Source organism: Symphalangus syndactylus, chromosome 8, assembly GCF_028878055.3.
Source record: "Symphalangus syndactylus isolate Jambi chromosome 8, NHGRI_mSymSyn1-v2.1_pri, whole genome shotgun sequence".
Lineage (NCBI taxonomy): Eukaryota > Metazoa > Chordata > Mammalia > Primates > Hylobatidae > Symphalangus > Symphalangus syndactylus.
Genome location: NC_072430.2, coordinates 39,510,389 through 39,531,450, shown reverse-complemented (window position 1 = coordinate 39,531,450; position 21,062 = coordinate 39,510,389). Strand labels below are relative to the sequence as shown.

The window sequence follows — 21,062 nt, the reverse complement described above, 5'->3', positions numbered from 1 at the left end:
CCCGGGTTCACGCCATTCTCCTGCCTCAGCCTCCCGAGTAGCTGGGACTACAGGCGCCCCCCACCACGCCCGGCTAAGTTTTTTGTATTTTTAGTAGGGATGGGGTTCCACCGTGCTAGCCAGGATGGTCTCGATCTGCTGACCTTGTGATCCGCCCGCCGCGGCCTCCCAAAGTGCTGGGATTACAGGTGTGAGCGACCGCGCCCGGCCACTTTCTTTCAACTAAGGCAGCAGTATCAACCCCACCAGAACGTTCTCTTTGGCCTGTACCACTCAGCTTAGCTTGTAATGCTGAGTTCCTCAACTGCATTCAAAGGAAGAGGAGGACTGGTACAACCCACGAAATAGTCACTAGAAATCAGGTTAAGCCAGAAAACTGTAAATTATGTTAAAATTAAATTTACCTTCAATCTCTTCCTCCTCTTCCTCTTCTTCATCCTCATCGTCACTGGAATCACTGACCTGCACAGTTATGTCAGTGCTGGTTACAGGGGTCCAGTCAAAATAAACTCCAAAGCCAATGTCATAGTCATCGGTCGCAAACTCCCAGCAGACACGCTTCCCCTCTGGATGAGTAGGTACCCGGATGGTCACCACCTCACCACGCTTCACCACCAGACGGCTGTTCTTCTCTTTGCCCAGCTTGCTTTTGAATTCCTTCACCTTGGCAAAGGTCCAGATGCATGGAGGAGCCATCAGAGGTGGGGAGACTGAAAGGACAGGCAGCTTAGCACTGAGAAACCATGAGGAAACATGAGTACCCCAGGCATTTTGCTAAGAGAGGTTGGCACAGTCAGACATTCTTTCTACTGGCTTCTTTGACTTCCTTTCACAAGTCATTTTCTTTCCTTCCATTTGTCTGTCTGCCTGCCTTTCTTTAAGTATCTACTGGAAACAAACCACCTCCTATACTCCCAAAGGTCTCACCTTTCCTGTGGTCCCCCAGAAGATCTGCAGATTCCAAATCAGCTGCAAGAATATCTATAGCTCCTGTGTGTTCAGATTGGATCATAACGATGTCCCCAGACCTCTGTGGAACTTGATACTTGGCCATCTGCACAACAGAACTCTGGTTAAAGGAGTATTAGAGTAGCAGATTCTAATTAATCTCTTTTTGCATGAAGGCTGCCCCACCCCTGCTCTATTATCTCCACTATCCCCTCTCAAAGCTTAATGTACTAGTCAGTGTTCCCTTCTCTTTCTTCCAAATAGGAGTTGCTAATAAATTCTACTAATTTTTTAAAGCCATCAAAATATTCCATTGTTTAAAGACTGTTTCCTACCTTTTGCAACTTTCCTGCTCCAAACCCTTTATAAGGTCCTTGCCCGCCAACACCCTCGCAGGTTGTTGACAGCATTTGCATCAACTGTGATTCTGGGCCATGCCTTGGTCTTACCTCACCTGCACAGTACCTCCCTGTGGCTCCTCTCATTAATAGCTCTTGCTCCTAGGGTTTAGTTTGACTCCCACTGTGCCACACATCCTCCTGCTACAATTCCCACTCAAGGGTTACTTCTACATTACTGTCAATCAGCTCTCCAAAGCACTGCAGAGACAGAATCTGGATTATAGTCTTTCTCTCTCATCCACAGCCCACCTCGGGCTACAGGTTGTCTCAGTCTTGAAGTCATTAACAGTGTTCTATCAATAGTTACAATTTCACCTTAGACCAGCCCCAGGACTTGCATTTAAACAGTACATTTGCTGCCAGACGTCTGACTTACATGGAAGAATGCAAATGGCGTTTGATACCCAAAGCCCTCACTAACCCATGCAGGAGCTTACAATGTCTCCCTGGTGAGTTTCCTTCAAATCACTCAGATTAGTGTTCCTGGTTTCATGCTATTATACCTTAATTTCCTGCCCCTTCTCCAAACAGTTGGCAGGCAACTCAACAAGAAATCTATACCTATTGCCCACAGGGGAGAGCACATCAGTGAGTCAGCAATCCAGTTAAGAGGCTGGAATTGTATTTGTGAGAAATAAATAAATCAAGTTTGTAATCCTCCCAGGCTGTATTCTCATAATATCTGTTTCTGGAGAATAAGCCCTCCAGTTCTCATCTCCTTTGCTAACTGAAGTGAATCAGACTTTGGCTAGTGTGCTTAAATAAATCCTTCCTTTTCTAAAATGCTAAATAAAGGATTAGGTTGCAACATATTAGCTACATAGCCTTAGTAAAGTCTCTAACAGTCCTCAGCCTCAGTTTCCTCATTTCTTTCTTTCTTTCTTTTTAAGACAGAGTTTTGGTCTTGTTGCCCAGGCTGGAGTGCAATGGCACAATCTCAGCTCACTGCAACTTCCGCCTCCTGGGTTCAAGTGATTCTCCCACCTCAGCCCCCCGAGTAGCTGGGATTACAGGCACACGCCACCATGCCTGGCTAATTTTTGTATTTTTAGTAGAGGCGGGGCTTCACCATATTGGTCAGGCTAGTCTCGAACTCCTGACCTCAGGTGATCTACCAGCCTTGGCCTCCCAAAGTGCTGGGATTACAGGCGTGAGCCACCCACGCAGCCAGTTTCCTCATTTCTTAAATGGAGACACAATGGCACCTATCTCACAAGGTTGTTCCCAAGAGTAAATGAAGTGTTACAAATGCTTGTAAACTGTAAAGTATTATACAAATCTAATTATAATGCCTGGTGGTGTCTTCATTGACACTAATACCAACCATTATTCTAATACATATGCTAATAAATGATAGAAACAACCCCACCCCCCCATCCCTCCATGGCAGGGGCACCACTACACTATCACTTCCATACAGCTACTTGGAAGGCTGAGGCAGGAGGATCACTTGAGCCCAGGAGTTTGAGGCTGCAGTGAGCCATGACTGCACCACCGCACTGAAGCCAGGTGACAGAGTGAGACCTTTGTCTCAAAAAAAAAAAAAAAAAAAAATCAAGGCCAGGCACAGTGGCTCACATCTGAAATCACAGCACTTTGGGAGGCCGAGGTGGGTGGATCACCTGAGGTCAGGAGTTCGAGACTAGCCTGACCAATATGGTGAAGCCTTGCCTCTACTAAAAATACAAAAATCAGCCAGGCGTGGTGGCATACGCCTGTAATCCCAGCTACTCAGGAGGCTGAGGTGGGAGAATCACTTGAACCCAGGAGGCGGAGGTTGCAGTGAGCCGAGATCGTGCCACTGCACTCCAGCCTGGGCGACAGAGGGAGACCCTGTCTCAAAAAAAAAAAAAAAAAATGCTTCTGTGGAATCTTTATCATAAATACTAAATAGATCTACCACAAGAAAAGCAAGAGCAAAATAGTCCAATGACTTCAGGCTCCTCAACGAAGAGGATTTTAGAGAACACATGAACATTCATTCTAACACTTCATTTTCTGAATAGGTGCCTACTGGGTGCCAGTACAATGATGGGCCCTGTGGAAGATACAAATAATCATTCTCCAAATAATAATGAAGACCAAGATGCCCTAAATTAGAGGGCAAAGAGAATTCTGGGAGCACCCTTGCAGTGCTTTCTAATTCCAACCCATCCACTATGTGTCCACATTCTGGTGCCTCCTTTCATAAGAAAGAGCCAGAATCTTCCCCCTACCTCATTGAGGACCTGGGCCTGGTCTGCAGGCAGCAAATCCTGTTTCATCGAGGCCTGAGCCTCCAAGGGACCAGTTGCTTTCCGCAGATCTTCCGTGGCATCCTTACTCACTGGAGATACCATCTGTGGCCTCTCAGAGGAAGAGAGCATGTCAATTCAAGGACTCTTTGAAAGGACTCAATCATCCTGGAGAAACTTTGAAATAAAACATTCGAAACACCCCCAGCCCCACCTGCCCCTGGCATTTAGCTCTACTGTCACCTTAGCCGACCACTGCCCAGGGCTGAATTGGTCCACAGTAAAGTGTTGACAGTGTGAAAATAAAGACTAACAAGGCCAGGTCAAAGGCTAGAAGAACCATGGAAAACACACAGCTCCATCATCTGAGAGGGACTGCTGCTTGTTTTTTTTTTTGTCGTTGTTTCTTTATTTATTTTAGTTGACAAAGTGTATTTATGGTGTACAATATGCTGTTTTGATATATGTACACATTGTAAAATGATTAAATTGAGCTAATTAACATATCCATCCCCTCACATACTCCTTTTTGTGGTGAGAACATTTAAAATCTACTGTCTTAGCAATTTTCAAGTATACATTGTTATTAACTATTGTCACCATGTTGTACAAAGATCTCCAGAACTTGTTCCTCCTTCTAACACCTTATACCACTTGACCAACATCTCCCCATCCCACCCCCTGGCCCCAACACCTATTAACCACCATTCTGCCCTCGGCTTCTAAGAGTTCCAATGTTTTTCCTCACTCTGCGGCCCACAGGATTTTAACCCAGGAATTGTTAGAATCTCAGTTCAGTTCTATACACAAAGCCACTGGCTAGAAGCAAAAGGAGGAGGCCTGCCTAAGGGAGATTGGGCACCAAAACAAAGTACAAAGTGATGATCAAGACAACTCTCTCTGCAGTTATCCCTGAAGCAGTCTTTCAGCAGATCCATTTCATACCCTGTCCCCGTTCAGTGCTAGGGGTCATCACTTTCTCTCCTTTTTAAAGCACATTAATCAACAATCCCAATGGCTTCAAACACAGCTGTGTGACAGAGTCGACCAGTGATGCGGCTCACCACAACCTCTGCCTCCCGGGTTCAAGCAATTCTCCTGCCTCAGCCTCCTGAGTAGCTGGGATTACAGGCATGTGCCACCACACCCAGCTAATTTTGTATTTTTAGTAGAGACAGTGTTTCTCCATATTGTTGGTCAGGCTGGTCTTGAACTCCCGACCTCAGGTGATCCGCCTGCCTCGGCCTCCCAAAGTGCTGGGATTACAGGCGTGAGCCACCGCGCTCGGCCATGAATAGTTGATTTTAAAGATGCAAGGGAATGATTTATGCTGTCTTCCATTTCCCCTGGCCTCACAAAAACCAGAAAATTAGTGCCAGGGCTACAGCAAAATAACCCAGGCCTTTTGGAAATCTGTTGTCGATAAAAGGTGACATGGGTTTTTTTGAATGGCAGTTATCCAAGTACGGTCTGGGGACCCTTCAGGGGAGTCTGTGAAGTTCAAACTGTTTCGTAATAACACTAAAATGTTATTTCCCTTTTTTCATTCTCATTTTCTCAAGAGCGTGCAGTGGAATTTTCCAGAGACTATATGACATGTGATATCGCAATGGAATGAACTCAGAAGCAGAGCTGAGAATCCAACTGCCTTTTATTAAGCCAAACATTAAAGAGATTTACAATGTCTCTATTTGTACTACATTCTTTGCTTTGAAAATTAGTTGTTTTTAAGTAAAAACATGTTTTATATATAGCATGTAATGCGTTCATTATTATTTTTCAATGAACAAATAACCATATTCTAATTTTTCAGTTTTAATTTCTTTCTTTTTTTTTTTTTTTTTTTTTTGAGACCGAGTCTTGCTCTGTCACCCAGGCTGGAGTGCAGTAGTGCGATCTCAGCTCATTGCAAGCTCCGCCTCCCGGGTTCACGTCATTCTCCTGCCTCAGCCTCCCGAGTAGCTGGGACTACAGGCGCCTGCCACCACGCCCAGCTAATTTTTTTGTATTTTTAGTAGAGATGGGGTTTTACCATGTTAGCCAGGATGGTCTCATCTCCCGACCTCAGGTGATCCGCCCGCCTCGGCCTCCCAAAGTGCTGGGATTACAGGCGTGAGCCACCGCGCCTGGCTGTTTTAATTTCTAATATAGTAAATATTGATAGATATAACCCACACAAACAAAAATTCTTTGGGTCCTCAATAATTTTTAAGAGTATAAATGTCTGAGAATCCCTGCTTGAGGGCATCATTTCCTCAAAGAGGCTGAGTAAATGACTGGAAAATGGTAGTATACACCTCGTGGGGGAAACAGAAGGAGGCTTCATTTTTGAGTTTATTAGTTTGTTTCTTTCCTTTTTTAACATAAACAAGAAAAATCACTCCTTCAGATAAAACAGAGCCACCTTTTGGAATATCAAAAATTACTCCAACCTACCTCAGGACAGACAAGAGGAGGTCACTCCAAGAATCAGAGCTGTGGGATTCTGTTGATCTTTATAGGTTCACTTGGGTAATTCAGTGTAAGCTGTAAACTGGCCTAGGCTGTGGGTCTATTTTAATGCTCTTCAACCCAGAAATTATAGTCCATTTCTGTTTCTTGACACTGTGTATCATCTGCCTCCTCTACTAGAAAGTAAGCTTGGTGGCAGGCACGGAGTCTCACTGCCTCTATATGCACAGCACAGGGAACCAAGCCCGCCACCTGGAACTCTAAGGCCCTTTTTTTTTTTTTTTTTTTTTTTGAGACACAGTCTTGCTCTGTTGCCCAGGCTGGGGTGTAGTGGCATGATCTCGGATTGGCTCACTGCAACTCTGCCTCCCTGGTTCAAGCAATTCTCTTGCCTCTGCCTCCCTGGTTCAAGCAATTCTCTTGCCTCAGCCTCCCGAGTAGCTGGGACTACAGGTGTGCACCACCACACCTGGCTAATTTTTTGTATTTTTAATAGAGACGGGTTTCACCATGTTGGCCAGGCTGTTCTCAAACTTCTGACCTCAGTTGATCCACCTGCCTCGGCCTCCCAAAGTGCTGGGATTACAGGTGTGAGCCACCTCGCCTGGCCCTAAGGCCCTTTGCGCTCTGACTTCACCTCTCAGAATCCTCACTCTGCCCTGGTCCCTCCAGCCACAACAGCCTCTTCAGTCCTTGATAGTCCTCAAACACCCCAAGTACTCTCCCACTTGAGAACTTTTGCATTTGCTGTAACCTCTGCCTAGAATACTCTTCTAGGACATTAACTCTTCTTTAGTTAACTGGAGACTTCCTTCCTGCAGGTTTTCTGCTGAGAGGTTTCTCAGAGGTCTGTATATAAAATGGCTACCCTTTCCTGGCCTTGTCACTGTTTCTGCCCTTACCCGGCTTCATTTTTCTTCACTGCACCTATTACTGCCTGACATGACATGGGGCATATTTTGTTGATTGCAAGATGCACACTGGCTTTTAGATTTTAACACAACTGAAAGGATGTCTTAAAAATTGATGATATCTTAAAAGTGCCGTGGGCCTGGAATGACATCAAGTCTTTCCACAAGAGATTTGCATTGGCTTCTGCCAGTTCTTAGGAATGCTACCAATCTGAGACTCCTTGAAATTAAGTTCTCTGTTTAGGGTTTTGTTTAGATCATCCTGGCAGAGTGAATTTAGACAAGACACTGGCTAATACCAACTGGTGGTTCCTATTCTCAGGGGAGATATTATTTTTCTCCTACGACACAGTGTCAAGTTTGAGACAATCAAGTTTCCTTGCTGTCCTTTTCTGTGTGGGGGATTTTTTTCTTTATATTTTCACTGAAGGTGCAGGCTTTTGGTATCCCAGCTGCATATGGGGGGTCTATTAGACGATCTATCTTAAGCATTTCTTCCTCTCTTGGTGGTACATGAAAGTACATCTTACAGTTGATGGCAACTTAAGAGTCTATGAAGTATGATGTGTAATTGTTTTCTGTCCACTTCCCCCACTAGAACGTAAGCTCCCTGAGAGCAGTGATGGACTATTTTGTTCATTTGTGGTCTCTTTAGTACCTAAATGGTAGGCTCCCAACAAACATCTGTTGAATAAATAAGTATTAGCCCCAAAATATTTGTTGAATAAAAAATGAATAAGTTAATTTTTGCTTGGGAATAAAAGAGAAATTCTGGATCAGACTATCACTTATAATATTGGAAAGGTGAGACTACAACAGGCTATCTGAATCATTAGCCTGACTTACTGTGTGTGACATCTAAAATTTAGTCTCTTTGTCTTTGTGCATACTACTCTGAAAAAACTTGGTTCTGCTTATTTCAAAAACATATTTTAAGGCTCGGTGTGGTGGCTCATGCCTGTGGTCCTAACTACTCACAAGGCTGAGGTGGGAGGGTTGCATGGGTCTACGGGCTTGAGGCTGCAGTGAGTTATGACTGCCTACTGCGCTCCAGCCTGGGCAACAAAGCAAGACTCTGTCTCAAGAAATAATTAAATAATAAAATTATGTTAAACAGGATATGTGCCACCCACATAAATTTAATATTCACATTAGCATTTTATGCTCTGGAGAATTAAAAAAGGGCATTTGGGGAAAGATTAATTTCAAATTACTTGATGCTGGTGATAAGCCACGTAAAGGAAAAGCCTCCGCTTTAAGCTTCTGGTTTGTACTGACCTGGAGCAGGGAGGTCACCTCAAAGGAAGGGGAGATCACCTCAAAGGAAGGGGAGAGCCTGGCCGGCCAGCCAGCCTCACTAGAAAAGATAGAAAGTTGTGCCGTTTCCATTTCCAATAGACACAGAAGCATAAGAAGTAAGCCTCAGGCATCACATTCACTGGATTTTTATCTTCGCTCAGCAAATGTTAGAAACAAAAGTTAAAAATTAAATCCCTGGCCTGGTGCGGTGGCTCACACCTGTAATCCCAGCAGTTTGGGAGGCCGAGGTGGGCAGATCATAAGGTCAGGAGTTTGATACCAGCCTGTCCAATATGATGAAACCCCGTCTCTACTAAAACATACAAAAATTAGCCAGGTGTGGTGGTGTGCACCTGTAGTGCCAGCTACTCAGGAGGCTGAGGCGGGAGAATTGCTTGAACCCGGGAGGTGGAGGAGGCAGTGAGCTGAGATTGCGTCACTGCACCCCAGCCTAAGCAACAGAGTGAGAATCCGTCTCAAAAAAAAATTAAATCCCTCTGTGTCCAAAGATGTTCTGTGTTTCTTATTTTAAAAAATGTATTGACCCTCCAAAGGACAAAACAGTTCTGTGTACTTTGGTGATGGACACTGTAAATACCCTGACTTGATCACTGTGCATTATATGCACATAAAAAATGTATCATGGACCTCATAAATTTGCACAAATTAAAAAAAAAAACACCTCTGTGCCAAACTCATTACCCAAAGATCCTTCAAATCAGCAGGTATAGAAAAGGGATGATGGCAAGAAGATGGAAAGGAGTTCTCCTCAGGAGATTTGATGAAAACATGAATGGTCTCAAATAATCAAAGTCTTGAGGAGGCTACGTCTTCTACAGGATTATTAAGTATATTAACTGAGTAGGTTCAGGCATAGAACCCAAGACTCTCTGGCTGGTTATGAGAATAAGCTATAGAGCTGAACAAAACTAAAGCTATGTGAAGTTGGGCAAATTATTGAACTCACTGTTTCATTTGCTTCATCTTAAAAAAAAAGCAGGTATATTTATTTCATGAGTGCTGTTATGAAAATCAAATGAGATAATAAATACCCCTAGTATAGTATTTGGCAAATAGAAATGTCTAACAAAAGTAACTATTTCATTACCATTATTACAGAGGAACATTTAAAAAAAACCATGGCTATTATAACCAACTACATTATAATTATACTAATCATACAAATTATTTCACATGCAAAAGTAAGAGGAAATAACTTCTAAATGGAACTCATGAAATAACAGATTTTTGAAATACCTTGACATCTGCCACTACTCCCAGCCATCAGTTTTGTGTGGAGACCACAGTTTACTGGACAACACTGTCCCATGAACTGATCAGTTGGACTACAAAACTCACTAGCTCAGGGTTCTCCAATATACAGGTTTTCATTAGTTATTCTATTAGTGCTTCATGGTTTCTACTCTTTCCAGGGCTCAGTACACCTCTTCTCTTTCTGTTATACATTCTGATATCAATGATGGTGGTTGGATGAGATGGGCAGAGAAGGAAATTAAGAAAGACAACTTAAAGGCCATCATAATGGTTTAATCTGAAAATTACAGAATAAAAAAATTCCAACTGTTTTTGTGAGGGCATATGTAGGTATATGCATTTTACGGGTGAAAATCAAACATGCATTCTCTTGCAAGTCTACTTGGAATCTCCTTCAAATATTTTAACATTTGAACATGATCTTCAGGAGAAGATAAATGAGGACACTACACTAGACTATTTGTTATAGTTTTATTCTCTGAGAGTAAAGGAAAAATGTATAACCTGAAATAGACCTGACATTGCCCCTAAACACACTTGATGGTTGATTCATAACAAAACTACCCATATTTTTTTGTTTTTTTGTTTGTTTGTTTTTGAGACAGAGTCTCGCTCTGTCACCCAGGCTGGAGTGCAGTGGCGTGATCTCAGCTCACCGCAACCTCTGCCTCCCGGGTTCAAGCGATTCCTCTCCCTCAGCCTTCCGAGCAGCTGGGATTACAGGCATTTGCCACCATGCCCGGCTAATTTTTATATTTTTAGTAGAGACGGGGTTTCACCATGTTGTCCAGCCTGGTCTCAAACTCCTGACCTTGTGATCTGCCTGCCTTGGCCTCCCAAAGTGCTGGAATTACAGGCGTGAGCCACGGCGCCTGGCCAACTATCCAGTCTTTTTTTTTTTTGAGACGAAGTCTTGCTCTGTCACCCAGGCTGGAGTGCAGTGGCGTGACCTCGGCTCACTGCGAACTCCGCCTCCCGGGTTCACATCATTCTCCTGCCTCAGTCTCCCAAGTAGCTGGGACTACAGGTGCCTGCCACCACGCCCAGCTAATTTTTTTTTTTTTTTTTTTTTTTTTTTTTTTTGTATTTTTAGTAGAGTCGCGGTTTCACTGTGTTAGCTGGGATGGTCTCGATCTCCTGACCTCGTGATCCACCCGCCTCGGCCTCCCAAAGTGCTGGGATTACAAGCGTGAGCCACCGCGCCCAGCCCAAATTCTTTACTTTAACTTGCCTCTCCGCTTAAAGTCACTACCTATTTCTTTTACCAATTCCTCATCTCAGAAGATAAAACCTCTGAAAGCATTCTATCCAAAGTGGTTACCTGTGGGGTGAGGAACAGGGTTCTGGATCAGTGGCAGAAGCCAATAGAGAGGTATCCTTGTTGTTTTCTAGATCTTCATTCTCTAGAAAATCATAGAAAGAAAGAATTCAATATCTGAGAGGGAATACAATCATAATTATCTTGTATCTTTAAAAAAAAAACTAGCAATTTCAACCAAATTCTTCCCAAAAATATTCTGGTATGAACTTTATGCTCTCAGAGACCCAACACATAAATTATTCAAGTCATCACATCCAAGTATTCTCAGACAGTCATAACTCATTCATAAAAAAATAACTCATTTCTAAAACAAGCCTCCAAAAAGTTAATCCTAATTTAAGAATCATATTTCTGTCAGGTGAAGTGGCTCACGCCTATAATCCCAACACTTTGGGAGGCCAAGGCAGGAGGATCGCTTGAGACTAGGAGTTCCAAAGCAGCCTGGGCAACAGAGCAAGACCCCGTCTCTAAAAAAAATTAAGGCCAGGTGCAGTGGCTCACGCCTGTAATCCCAGCACTTTGGGAGGCTGAGGTGAGTCAGGAGTTCAAGACCAGCCTGACCAACACAGTGAAACCCCATCTCTACTAAAAATGCAAAATTAGCCAGGCATGATGGTACACATGTGTAATCCCAGCTACTTGGTAAGCTGAGGCAGAAGAATCACTTGAACCTGGGAGGCAGAGGTTGCAGTGAGCTGAGATCACACCATTGCACTCTAGCCTGGGCAACAACAGTGAAACTCTGTCTCAAAAAAATAATAAATAGGCCAGGCGCGGTGGCTCACGCTTGTAATCCCAGCACTTTGGGAGGCCGAGACGGGCGGATCACGAGGTCAGGAGATCAAGACCACGGTGAAACCCCGTCTCTACTAAAAATACAAAAAAAATTAGCCAGGCGTGGTGGCGGGCGCCTGTAGTCCCAGCTACTCGGAGAGGCTGAGGCAGGAGAATGGCGTGAACCCGGGAGGCGGAGCTTGCAGTGAGCCGAGATTGCGCCACTGCACTCCAGCCTGGGCGACAGAGCGAGACTCCGTCTCAAAAAATAATAATAATAATAATAATAAATAATAATAATTTTTTTTTTTTTTTTTTTGAGACGGAGTCTCGCTCTGTCCCCTAGGCTGGAGTGCAGTGGCACGATCTCGGCTCACTGCAACCTCTGCCTCCCGGGTTCACGCCATTCTCCTGCCTCAGCCTCTCCGAGTAGCTGGGACTACAGGCGCCTGCCACCACGCCCGGCTAATTTTTTGTATTTTTAGTAGAGACGGGGTTTCACCGTGGTCTCGATCTCCTGACCTCGTGATCCGCCCGCCTCGGCCTCCCAAAGTGCTGGGATTACAAGCGTGAGCCACCGCGCCCGGCCCAATAATAATAAATTTTTAAAATTAAAAAAAAAAATAGGGCCAGGCGTGGTGGCTCACACTTGTAATCCCAGCACTTTGGGAGGCTGAGGTGGGTGGATCACTTGAGGTCAGGAGTTCAAGACCAGCCTGGCCAACATGGTGAAACCACGTCTCTACTAAAAATACAAAAATTAGACGGGCATGGTGGCACACAGCTGTAGTCCCAGCTACTCAGGAGGCTGAGGCAGGAGAATCACTTGAACTCAGGAGGTGTAGGTTGCAGTGAGCTGAGATCACGCCACTGCACTCCGGCCTGGGCGACAGAGCAAGACTCCATCTCAATTAAAAAAAATTAATAAAAAGAAAGAAAGAAATCATATTTCTCAGAAAGCAGATGGTTAAATTAAGCAGAACATACAGGGTAGAGTGGGATGTAAGATAAACTGAATTTAGAATCAAAGTATAAAGTGTCACTTCTACATTCAATAAGCTCAGATCAATGTACCCAAGGTCAGGTAAAGGACTTTTGTATTTTCATTTATTTATTCAATCACTCATTTACCAATGATTTATTGAATAACTAGGTGCCCTCAAGGAGTATATAGGTGAAATGCATAATGAAGGCCATGTTTTCAAGCTCAAAACAAGCCTATGTATGGCTGGTCTTATCACAGCCATTTTTACAGTAAGGAACTTAAGGCATAGAGACAGGATTCAAACCCAGGCAGTTGTGCTCTTAACCATCAGATGCTACTTAGTTTTGTGGGTTATTCATTTAGCCTTTCCTTGAACACTCAGAGAGCATATGGTTTAGTGCATTTAGACAGCCCCTCATTTAACTCCCTCTGTGTAAGACAACAAGACACTGAAGACTGAAGTTTACTTCTCAATACAAAATGCAACTTAAGTAAACTTCAAACATTGAAAGTTTCAGAGTTTGGTAGCAAAGTCAAAGTGAAAATGACAGGCAAAATTTTTAATCCAAGCTTAATTTAGTCTCTTGTTTTATATGTGAACAAGATCTATTTTTCTTTTCTTTTCTTTTTTTTTTTTTTGGGGACAGGGTCTCCCTCTATCACCCAGGCTGGAGTGTAGTGACACAATTATGACTCTCAGCCTCTCGGCAACCTCAACCTTCTGGGTTCAAGCGATCCTCTCACCTCAGCCTCCTGAGTAGCTGGGACCATAGGCACACCCCACCATGCCAGACTAATTTTTTTTTTTTTTTTGTAGAGACGGGGGTCTCACTATGTTGCCCAGGCAGGCTTGTCTTTAATTCCTGGGCTCAAGTGATCCTCCCCCCTCAGCCTCCCAAAGTGCTGAGATTACAGGCGTGAGCCACTGTGCCCATCCAAGATCTATTTTTCTTTGGGTCAATTCAGTCTCATAGGCAGAAAGACCTTAGAGCTCCTGCCATCCAATTTTTCTCCCAACAAAGAAACTAAGTCTAAGACACTGTTCCCCAGTCTCTGCCACTCTGTAAAGAGGCCCATTCACTGAGGGAAAATGCAAAGAGAAAGTTCTCCCATCTGTTGACCTAAGTGAAATGTGCTTTCTAATAAATTCTACTCTTTGACCACTACTCCCCACAATATCCTTTCCCATATTGACAGCTGGCTGTCACATTTCCAGAAGTTCCTTCACCTCAGGCTGGTCATCTTCACACCACACAGCCTGTGACCATGCTGGCCCCCTTTAGCTGCTCCACTTAGTTTGTTCCATTTAAACAAAGGAGCCAAAATGAGCAACTTTTCCAGGTGTGTTCCAATCCGTGCAGACTATACTGACAATAACCTCTTAAAAAGGACACGATATTTCTTGACATCATACCCTAACCAGGCACTAGATTTCTTAACTGCAAACCTACTGTTGGCCTAAATAAGTCAATCAAGATCTCCAGGGCTTACAAAAATAAACTTTTTCCAAGCCCACTCTCTCCTATGCTCTATTTTTAAAATAGACTTTTGGAAAGTAATTGATTTTTTAACTTAAAACCAGGACTTTATATACCCTATTACGCATCTCAAATTAACTTTTTGAAATTATACTAATAATGCTTTGTTCATTGTAGAAAAAAGTAAGTACAGATAAGAAAACATTTTGCATCTACCCTTCCAGACTTTATTTCCTTTAAAATAATTTTTAATATACAGATAATCCATTGTTCACTGTAAAAAAAAAAATCAGGAAATACAGATAAGCAAAACAACAACAAACTAACCATAACCCCACTAACCAAAGATTACCACTGTTAACTTTTTTTAAAAAAGACACAAGGTTGGCTGGGCGCAGTGGCTCATGCCTGTAATCCCAGCACTTTGGGAGGCTGAAGAGGGTGGATCACCTGAGGTCAGGAGTTCAAGACCAGCCTGGCCAACATGGCAAAACCCTGTCCTACTAGAAAATACCAAAATTAGGTGGGCGTGGTGGCGGGCACCTGCAATCCCAGCCACTCAGGAGGCTAAGGCAGGAGAATCGCTTGAACCCTGGAGGAAGAGGTTGCAGTGAGCTGAGATTGCTCCATTGCACTCCAGCCTGGGTGACAAAGGAAGACTCCGTCTCAAAAAAAAAAAAAAAAGAAAGAAAAAGACATGAGGTTTCTTTATGTTGCCCAAGCTAGTCTTGACGTCTTGGGCTCAAGCGGTCCTCCCACCTCCCCCTCCCAAAGTGCTGGGGTTACATCATGGCACCTGGCCAACTGTTAACATTTTGATATATATCCCTTGAGAAATACATATATACATACAAATACATATGTATATGTATTGTATGTGTGTATGTGTGTTTCTGAAAGGACATGCACTAAACGCTTTTTTTTTTTTTTGAGACATAGTCTTGCTCTGTTGCCCAGGCTGGAGTGCAATGGCGTGATCTCGGCTCACTGCAACCTCTGCCTCCGTGTTCAAGTGATTCTCCTGCCTCAGCCTCCTGAGTAGCTGGAATTACAGGCACACGCCACTACACCTGGCTAATTTTTTGTATTTTTAGTAGAGATGGGTTTTCACCATGTTGGCCAGGCTGGTCTCAAACTCCTGACCTCAGGTGATCCACCCGCCTCAGCCTCCCAAAGTGCTGAGATTACAGGTGTGACCCACCGCAGCCAATATATACTTTTAATGAATATTTTTCAGAGTCAATAAAGGTAGGGCTATATCATAATTTTAAACGGCTACATATTATCCCATACATTGTCCCATTATTTCTTTAACCAATTCTTAATCTTCTACTGGTAGAGCTAGTGCTTATTCCAAATCTTTCATTGTTATACGCAATGATGTTGTCTATAACAATTAGAGATTGTTATAGACTGTTAGAGATAATGATGTTCTATTAGCGTATCTACAACCCTTTCTTAAGAACCTCCCCCGTCAACAGCCTTGGAAGTGGCAGTTCCTATGATCAAGGTACATTATGTTGGCCATAGTTAATTGGTTTCCGGTGAGCACCTGGCCAAAAGTCAGTCCGATTCTCTTCCATAAAATTTGGAGTTGGTATCCAAGACAGAAACAGACTGTGGAGAACTTTGTCAGTTTAGGAGCTGAGCCTGCCTTTTGGGAGAAGCCTTCACAGGCCAGGTAAAAGCAGATGACTAAGCAGAGGAGATAATTTTCAGAGAGTACGATGATGCATTCAAGTAAAGGGAAAGAAAAACAAGGGGACCTCTGGGTCTAGGAGAGAAACAGACCAGAGAGGCTACTTTGTAACCCCATAAGGTTCAAGTGTGCTCCTCCAATTGGAGTCCGTAAGAGGCCTTACATAGTAACAATGAGCTCTTTTCTTCTTTTTATTGTGAAATAAACCACACGTATGAAAGACTGCATGAAAAGAAGATACAGAGCTAAAATATTAATAATACAAATACCTGCATACCTACTAACTAGGTGAATTATTAGTACTTTAGAATTCCCCTACCCAATGCCCTTTCCTATCCTATATTCCCTGTTCCAAATTCTGAGTAAATTATTCCTTGTTATTCTTCATATATTTTAATTAATTACTGCTGTTTAAAAACCTTTCTTATAGAAAATGTTAAACATATACAAAAATCACAAAATTAGATCACAGTAGAATGAAGACTCATGCACCCTACCTATCTTCTCACCAAGATTTTACTTAGCCTGGTTTCCTCCATGCCCTACCTTCTTGCCCCACCCACCAACAGATTATTTCAAACAAAGCCCAGACATCATTGTATCTACCATTACAGTCATTTAGAACAAATCTCTAAAGAAAAAGACTTTCAACACAGGTACAACAACATTATCACTCCTACAAAATTGGCAATTCTTTAATATCATGTCATACCCAGCCCATGCTCCAATTTCTCCAAGTTGTCTCCCAGAATTTCTTTTTAGGAGGTGGTTTGTTTGAATAAGAATCCAAATAAGATTCACACACTAAATTTACCTTATAAATCTCTTAATCTACACCAATCCTCACCGCCATGGGTCTGTATACAATATATTTGTTGAAATTTTTAAAAACTGATCTGCAGACTTTTCAAACATTCTGAATTTGGCTGACTACCTTTTCATGGTATCGCTTAACAGATTATTTTATGCACTATATTTCCTATAAACCGGTCATAGATGTAGAGCTTCACTGTCCAGTATAGTAATTACTAGTACACGTGGCTAAATGTAAATTTAAAAGAATTTAAAATTCGGTCCACCTATCTCAACTAGCCACATTTCAAGTACTCAATAGCCATGAGTTGCTAGTGGCTACTGTTGCCAGGGAGCACATTTTCACCGTCAACGCAATTCTATTGGACTGTGTTGATCTAGAAGCTTGACTCAATTCAGGTTCAGTTTTGTTCTTGCAAGAATATTCCAGAAATAACATATGTAATTCCTATTGTATTACACTAAGAGGCACATAATCTATGGTTATCACAAGTTTAATGATACAAAGATTAGGTTCATGTTTTCAGCCTAATCCACCATCAAGCTCCTCATTAACCCTGGAACTAGTGGCTTTAGCAGGCATTCACGATCATTGTCTAAAATAGATACAGGATTTCATTAAAAACTAGAAAATGACTTTTCCAATTCTAGCACTTTCTACAGTTGTTCTTAGTTGGAATTCTACTAAAAACAAAACAAAACAAAACTTTCCCTCATCAACTATTTGGCTACTCTGACACAGTCATAAGAGAAAAGCAGGATAAAGACTTGATCCTTCGCCAGCTGAGTTAGAATCGTAACCTCCAAAGATAACCAATGATTTGTTCTTTGAAGTATTGTTAGAAACACATGAATTTTAACATATTTTATGTGCTTCAAGTTTTCCTAATTTTGGCCTGTGGGAGCTCCTTAAAGTTGGCTCTTGTGTCCTTTTAAGATGACACCAGTGGTCTTGCTTATAGCATAAGTTCTGAGCTTTAAAATCTTATAAATGCCTGTCCCACACTTGGAATCAACTATTTCTCTAAGGAGTCCTGGTTCTTTTTCATTAGAAATTATATTTAAAGGCTGGGCACAGTAGCTCACACCTGTAATCCCAGCACTTTGGGAGGCTGAGGCGGGTGGATCACCTGAGGTTAGGAGTTGGAGACCAGCCTGGCCAACATGGTGAAACCCCATCTCTACTGAAAATACAAAAATTAGCTGGGCATGGTGGCACACGTCTGTAATCCTAGGTTCTTGGGAGGCTGAGGCACGAGAATTGCTGGAACCTAAGAAGCGGAAGTTGCAGTGAGCTGAGATTGTGCTAAGGCACTCCAGCCTGGGTGATGGAGTGAGACTCTGTCTCCAAAAAAAAAAAAAAAAAAAAAAAAAAGAAATTGTATTTAAAGACCACAATCAACAATCAATGTAAAATATTACACATACATCACACACACACACACAAATATATATATATATATATCCTAAATGTCATATATTAATATCACACATAAAAATATACATGTGAAATGAATTCATGCAAATACTTCTAATTCAGATTACAGGACTTTTTTTTTTTTTTGAGACGGAGTCTTGCTCTGTCGCTCAGGCTAGAGTGCAGTGGCACAATCTCTGCTCACTGCAACCTCCGCCTCCCGGGTTCAAGTAATTCTGCCTCAGCCTCCTGAGTAGCTGGGATTACAGGCACATGCCACCACGCCCAGCTAATTTTTGTATTTTTAGTAGAGACAGGGTTTCACCATGTTGGTCAGGCTGGTCTCAAACTCCTGACCTCGTGATCTGCCCGCCTCAGCCTCCCAAAGTCCTGGGATTACAGGCGTGAGCCACCACACCCGGCCCAGATTACAAGATTTTAATCTAACCTTAATTCTATATTTGTATTTTTCAGTCTTGTTGTGGAAAATCCTGGATCTTAATAATATTCACATATATACATATTTGCTTTATTCTACAATGTAAATATAATAGTTTTAAAAGAATAACAATATTGGCTGGGCGCGGTGGCTCACGCTTGTAATCCCAGCACTTTGGGAGGCCGAGGCGGGCGGATCACAAGGTCAGGAGATCGAGACCACGGTGAAACCCCGTCTCTACTAAAAAATACAAAAAATTAGCCGGGCGTGGTGGCGGGCGCCTGTAGTCCCAGCTACTCGGAGAGGCTGAGGCAGGAGAATGGCGTGAACCCGGGACGCGGAGCTTGCAGTGAGCCGAGATTGCGCCACTGCACTCCAGCCTGGGCGAAAGAGCAAGACTCCGTCTCAAAAAAAAAAAAAAAAAAAAAAAAAAAAAAAAAAAAAAAGAATAACAATATAACTAAAGATATGGATATTATAACACTCTTCTCCTTAGCTTTTAATCTTCCATTATTTGTTTTTGAAAACATAAAGAAATACATATACATATAGTTTTATGTTGCCCCCATCTTAGAAAAAAATACACATTCTTCTTCTCCAACTTTTTTTTTTTTGAGACAGGGTCTTGCAGTGTCACCCAGGCTGGAGTAGAGTGGTGCGATCACAGCTCGATGCAGTCTCAACCTCCCTGGCTTAAGCGATTCTCCTACCTCAGCCTCCCGAGTAGCTGGAACCACAGTCCCACGCCACCACACCTGGCTAATTTTTTAAATTTTCTGTAGAGATGGGGTTTCGCCATGTAGCCCAGGGTGATCGCAAACTCCTGAGCTCAAGCAATATGCCCACCTCGGACTCCCAAAGCGCTAGGATTACAGGCATGAGCCACTGCGCCCAGCTACAACTTGTTTTTATCACTTAACAACACAGCCTAGAAGAGCTTTCAAGTTGGTGAATTTATCCACATTCAGTGGTGCAACCCAACTCCATGCAGACAGAAGCTCCTGCACTCAGGACCCTTCCAGGTCTCGCCCTATGTACCTCTTCATCTGGCTGTTTATCCTTTATAATAAACCAGTAAACACAGGCAGAAATTCTCCAGATGTCTCCCGGTAATGTCCAAGTTTTTATCCCAGTGTCACAAAGAAATATCAATGATGAAACAACATGACCTACCCAGGACAACCTACAATGACCTGAAGACATTTACTGGGGAGCTGTGTTGTTTTCATAATATCTGCTATCAAGTAAAAGTGAAGAGTGGCTTTCTACTTGATCAAAAAACAGTTTAAAAAGAAATATTAATGAATATCAAAGGAGTAATGAAACCTGGCCTCAACTCCATTCTGGTACACACAGGTGGAGGCAAACCTTGGTTGTTAGATGTCTGAGCTGCAAAGAAAAGATCCACATGATTATCTGGAGATGTTTTGATAAATGGAGTACCTCAATCTGCCAATTTCAAATGTAATTCAGGTTCTGTGGTACAGGATGATATAATCATGGGCACTCTGACAGTGAGAAAAAATTTACAGTTCTCAGCAGCTCTTTGGCTTTCAACAACTATGACAAATAATAGAAAAAAAATGAATGAATTAACATGGTCATTCAAGAGTTAGGTCCAGAAAAAGTGGCATTCCAAGATTGGAACTCCATTCATGGTGTGTCTGGAAAAGATTACACAGATCTTCCTCATTACTTTAAATTTTTTAATTGTATATGTTTAAGGTGTACAACATAATGTTTTGATATACATATAGATGGTGAAATGGTTACCATATCAAGCAAATCAATAAATCCATCATCCCACAGCTATCCTCTCTTTTTGTGATGTTGAACATCTTTTTAAATACCTGTTGGCCATTGTGTGTGGCAAGAGCACCTAAAATTTACTTTTAGCAAAATTCCCAAGCACAATATTATTAACCATAGTTCTCATATTGTACATTAGATCCCTGGACTTGTTCATCCTATGTATCTCTACTTTGTATCTTTTGACCTACACCTCCCCCTTTCCTCTACCATCACCACCACCACCACCACCTCTAGTAACCACTATTTTATCCTGTTTCTGTGTACTTTTCTTTTTTTTTTTAGATTACATATATAAGAGAGATCGAGCAGTATTTTTCTTTTTGTGTCTGGCTTATTTTACTTAATATAATGTCATCCAGGCTCATCCATGTGTGGCAAATGGCAAGATCTCTTTCTTTTATAAGGCTAAATAATATTCCTCTGTGTGTATGTATGTACACCACAGCTTCTTTATTCATTTGTCTGTCAACGGACACATAGATTGTTTTCATATCTTGGCTACTGTGAATAATGCGACAATGAACAGATATCTGGCAGTGATTTCACTTCCTTTGGGTATATACTCAGAATAGGGGTTATTGGGTCATGTAGTAGTTCTATTTTTATTTAGGAATTTCCATACTATTTTTCACAATGGCTGCATCATCTACATTTGTACCAACAGTTGTTATCTCTTACCAAAGATAAGTCATCCTAACAGACATGAGGTGATATATCTCATTGTGGTTTTAATTTGCATTTCCCTTGTGACTACTGATGTTGAACATCTTTTCATGTACCTATTGGCCATTTTTATGTCTTCTTT

General features: G+C 42.3%; 1 protein-coding gene across 5 annotated transcripts in view; it reads right to left on the bottom strand.

The window, feature by feature from the left end:
• Positions 1 to 21,062, bottom strand: part of TMED8 (transmembrane p24 trafficking protein family member 8) — a 52,212-nt gene that overhangs the window by 14,959 nt on the left and 16,191 nt on the right. For 2 of the 5 annotated variants that reach the window (XM_063644297.1, XM_055288654.2), the window contains exons 2-5: positions 10,841 to 10,922; positions 3,566 to 3,695; positions 928 to 1,054; positions 405 to 710 (exon numbers count right to left, since the gene is read on the bottom strand). In XM_063644297.1, the coding sequence (XP_063500367.1) occupies positions 405 to 710; positions 928 to 1,054; positions 3,566 to 3,695; positions 10,841 to 10,922 (645 nt within the window). Of the gene's footprint in view, positions 1 to 404; positions 711 to 927; positions 1,070 to 3,565; positions 3,696 to 8,223; positions 8,303 to 10,840; positions 10,923 to 21,062 lie in introns of all 5 variants that reach the window. The other 3 variants (XM_063644300.1, XM_055288652.2, XM_063644298.1) reach the window with 2 other exon arrangements.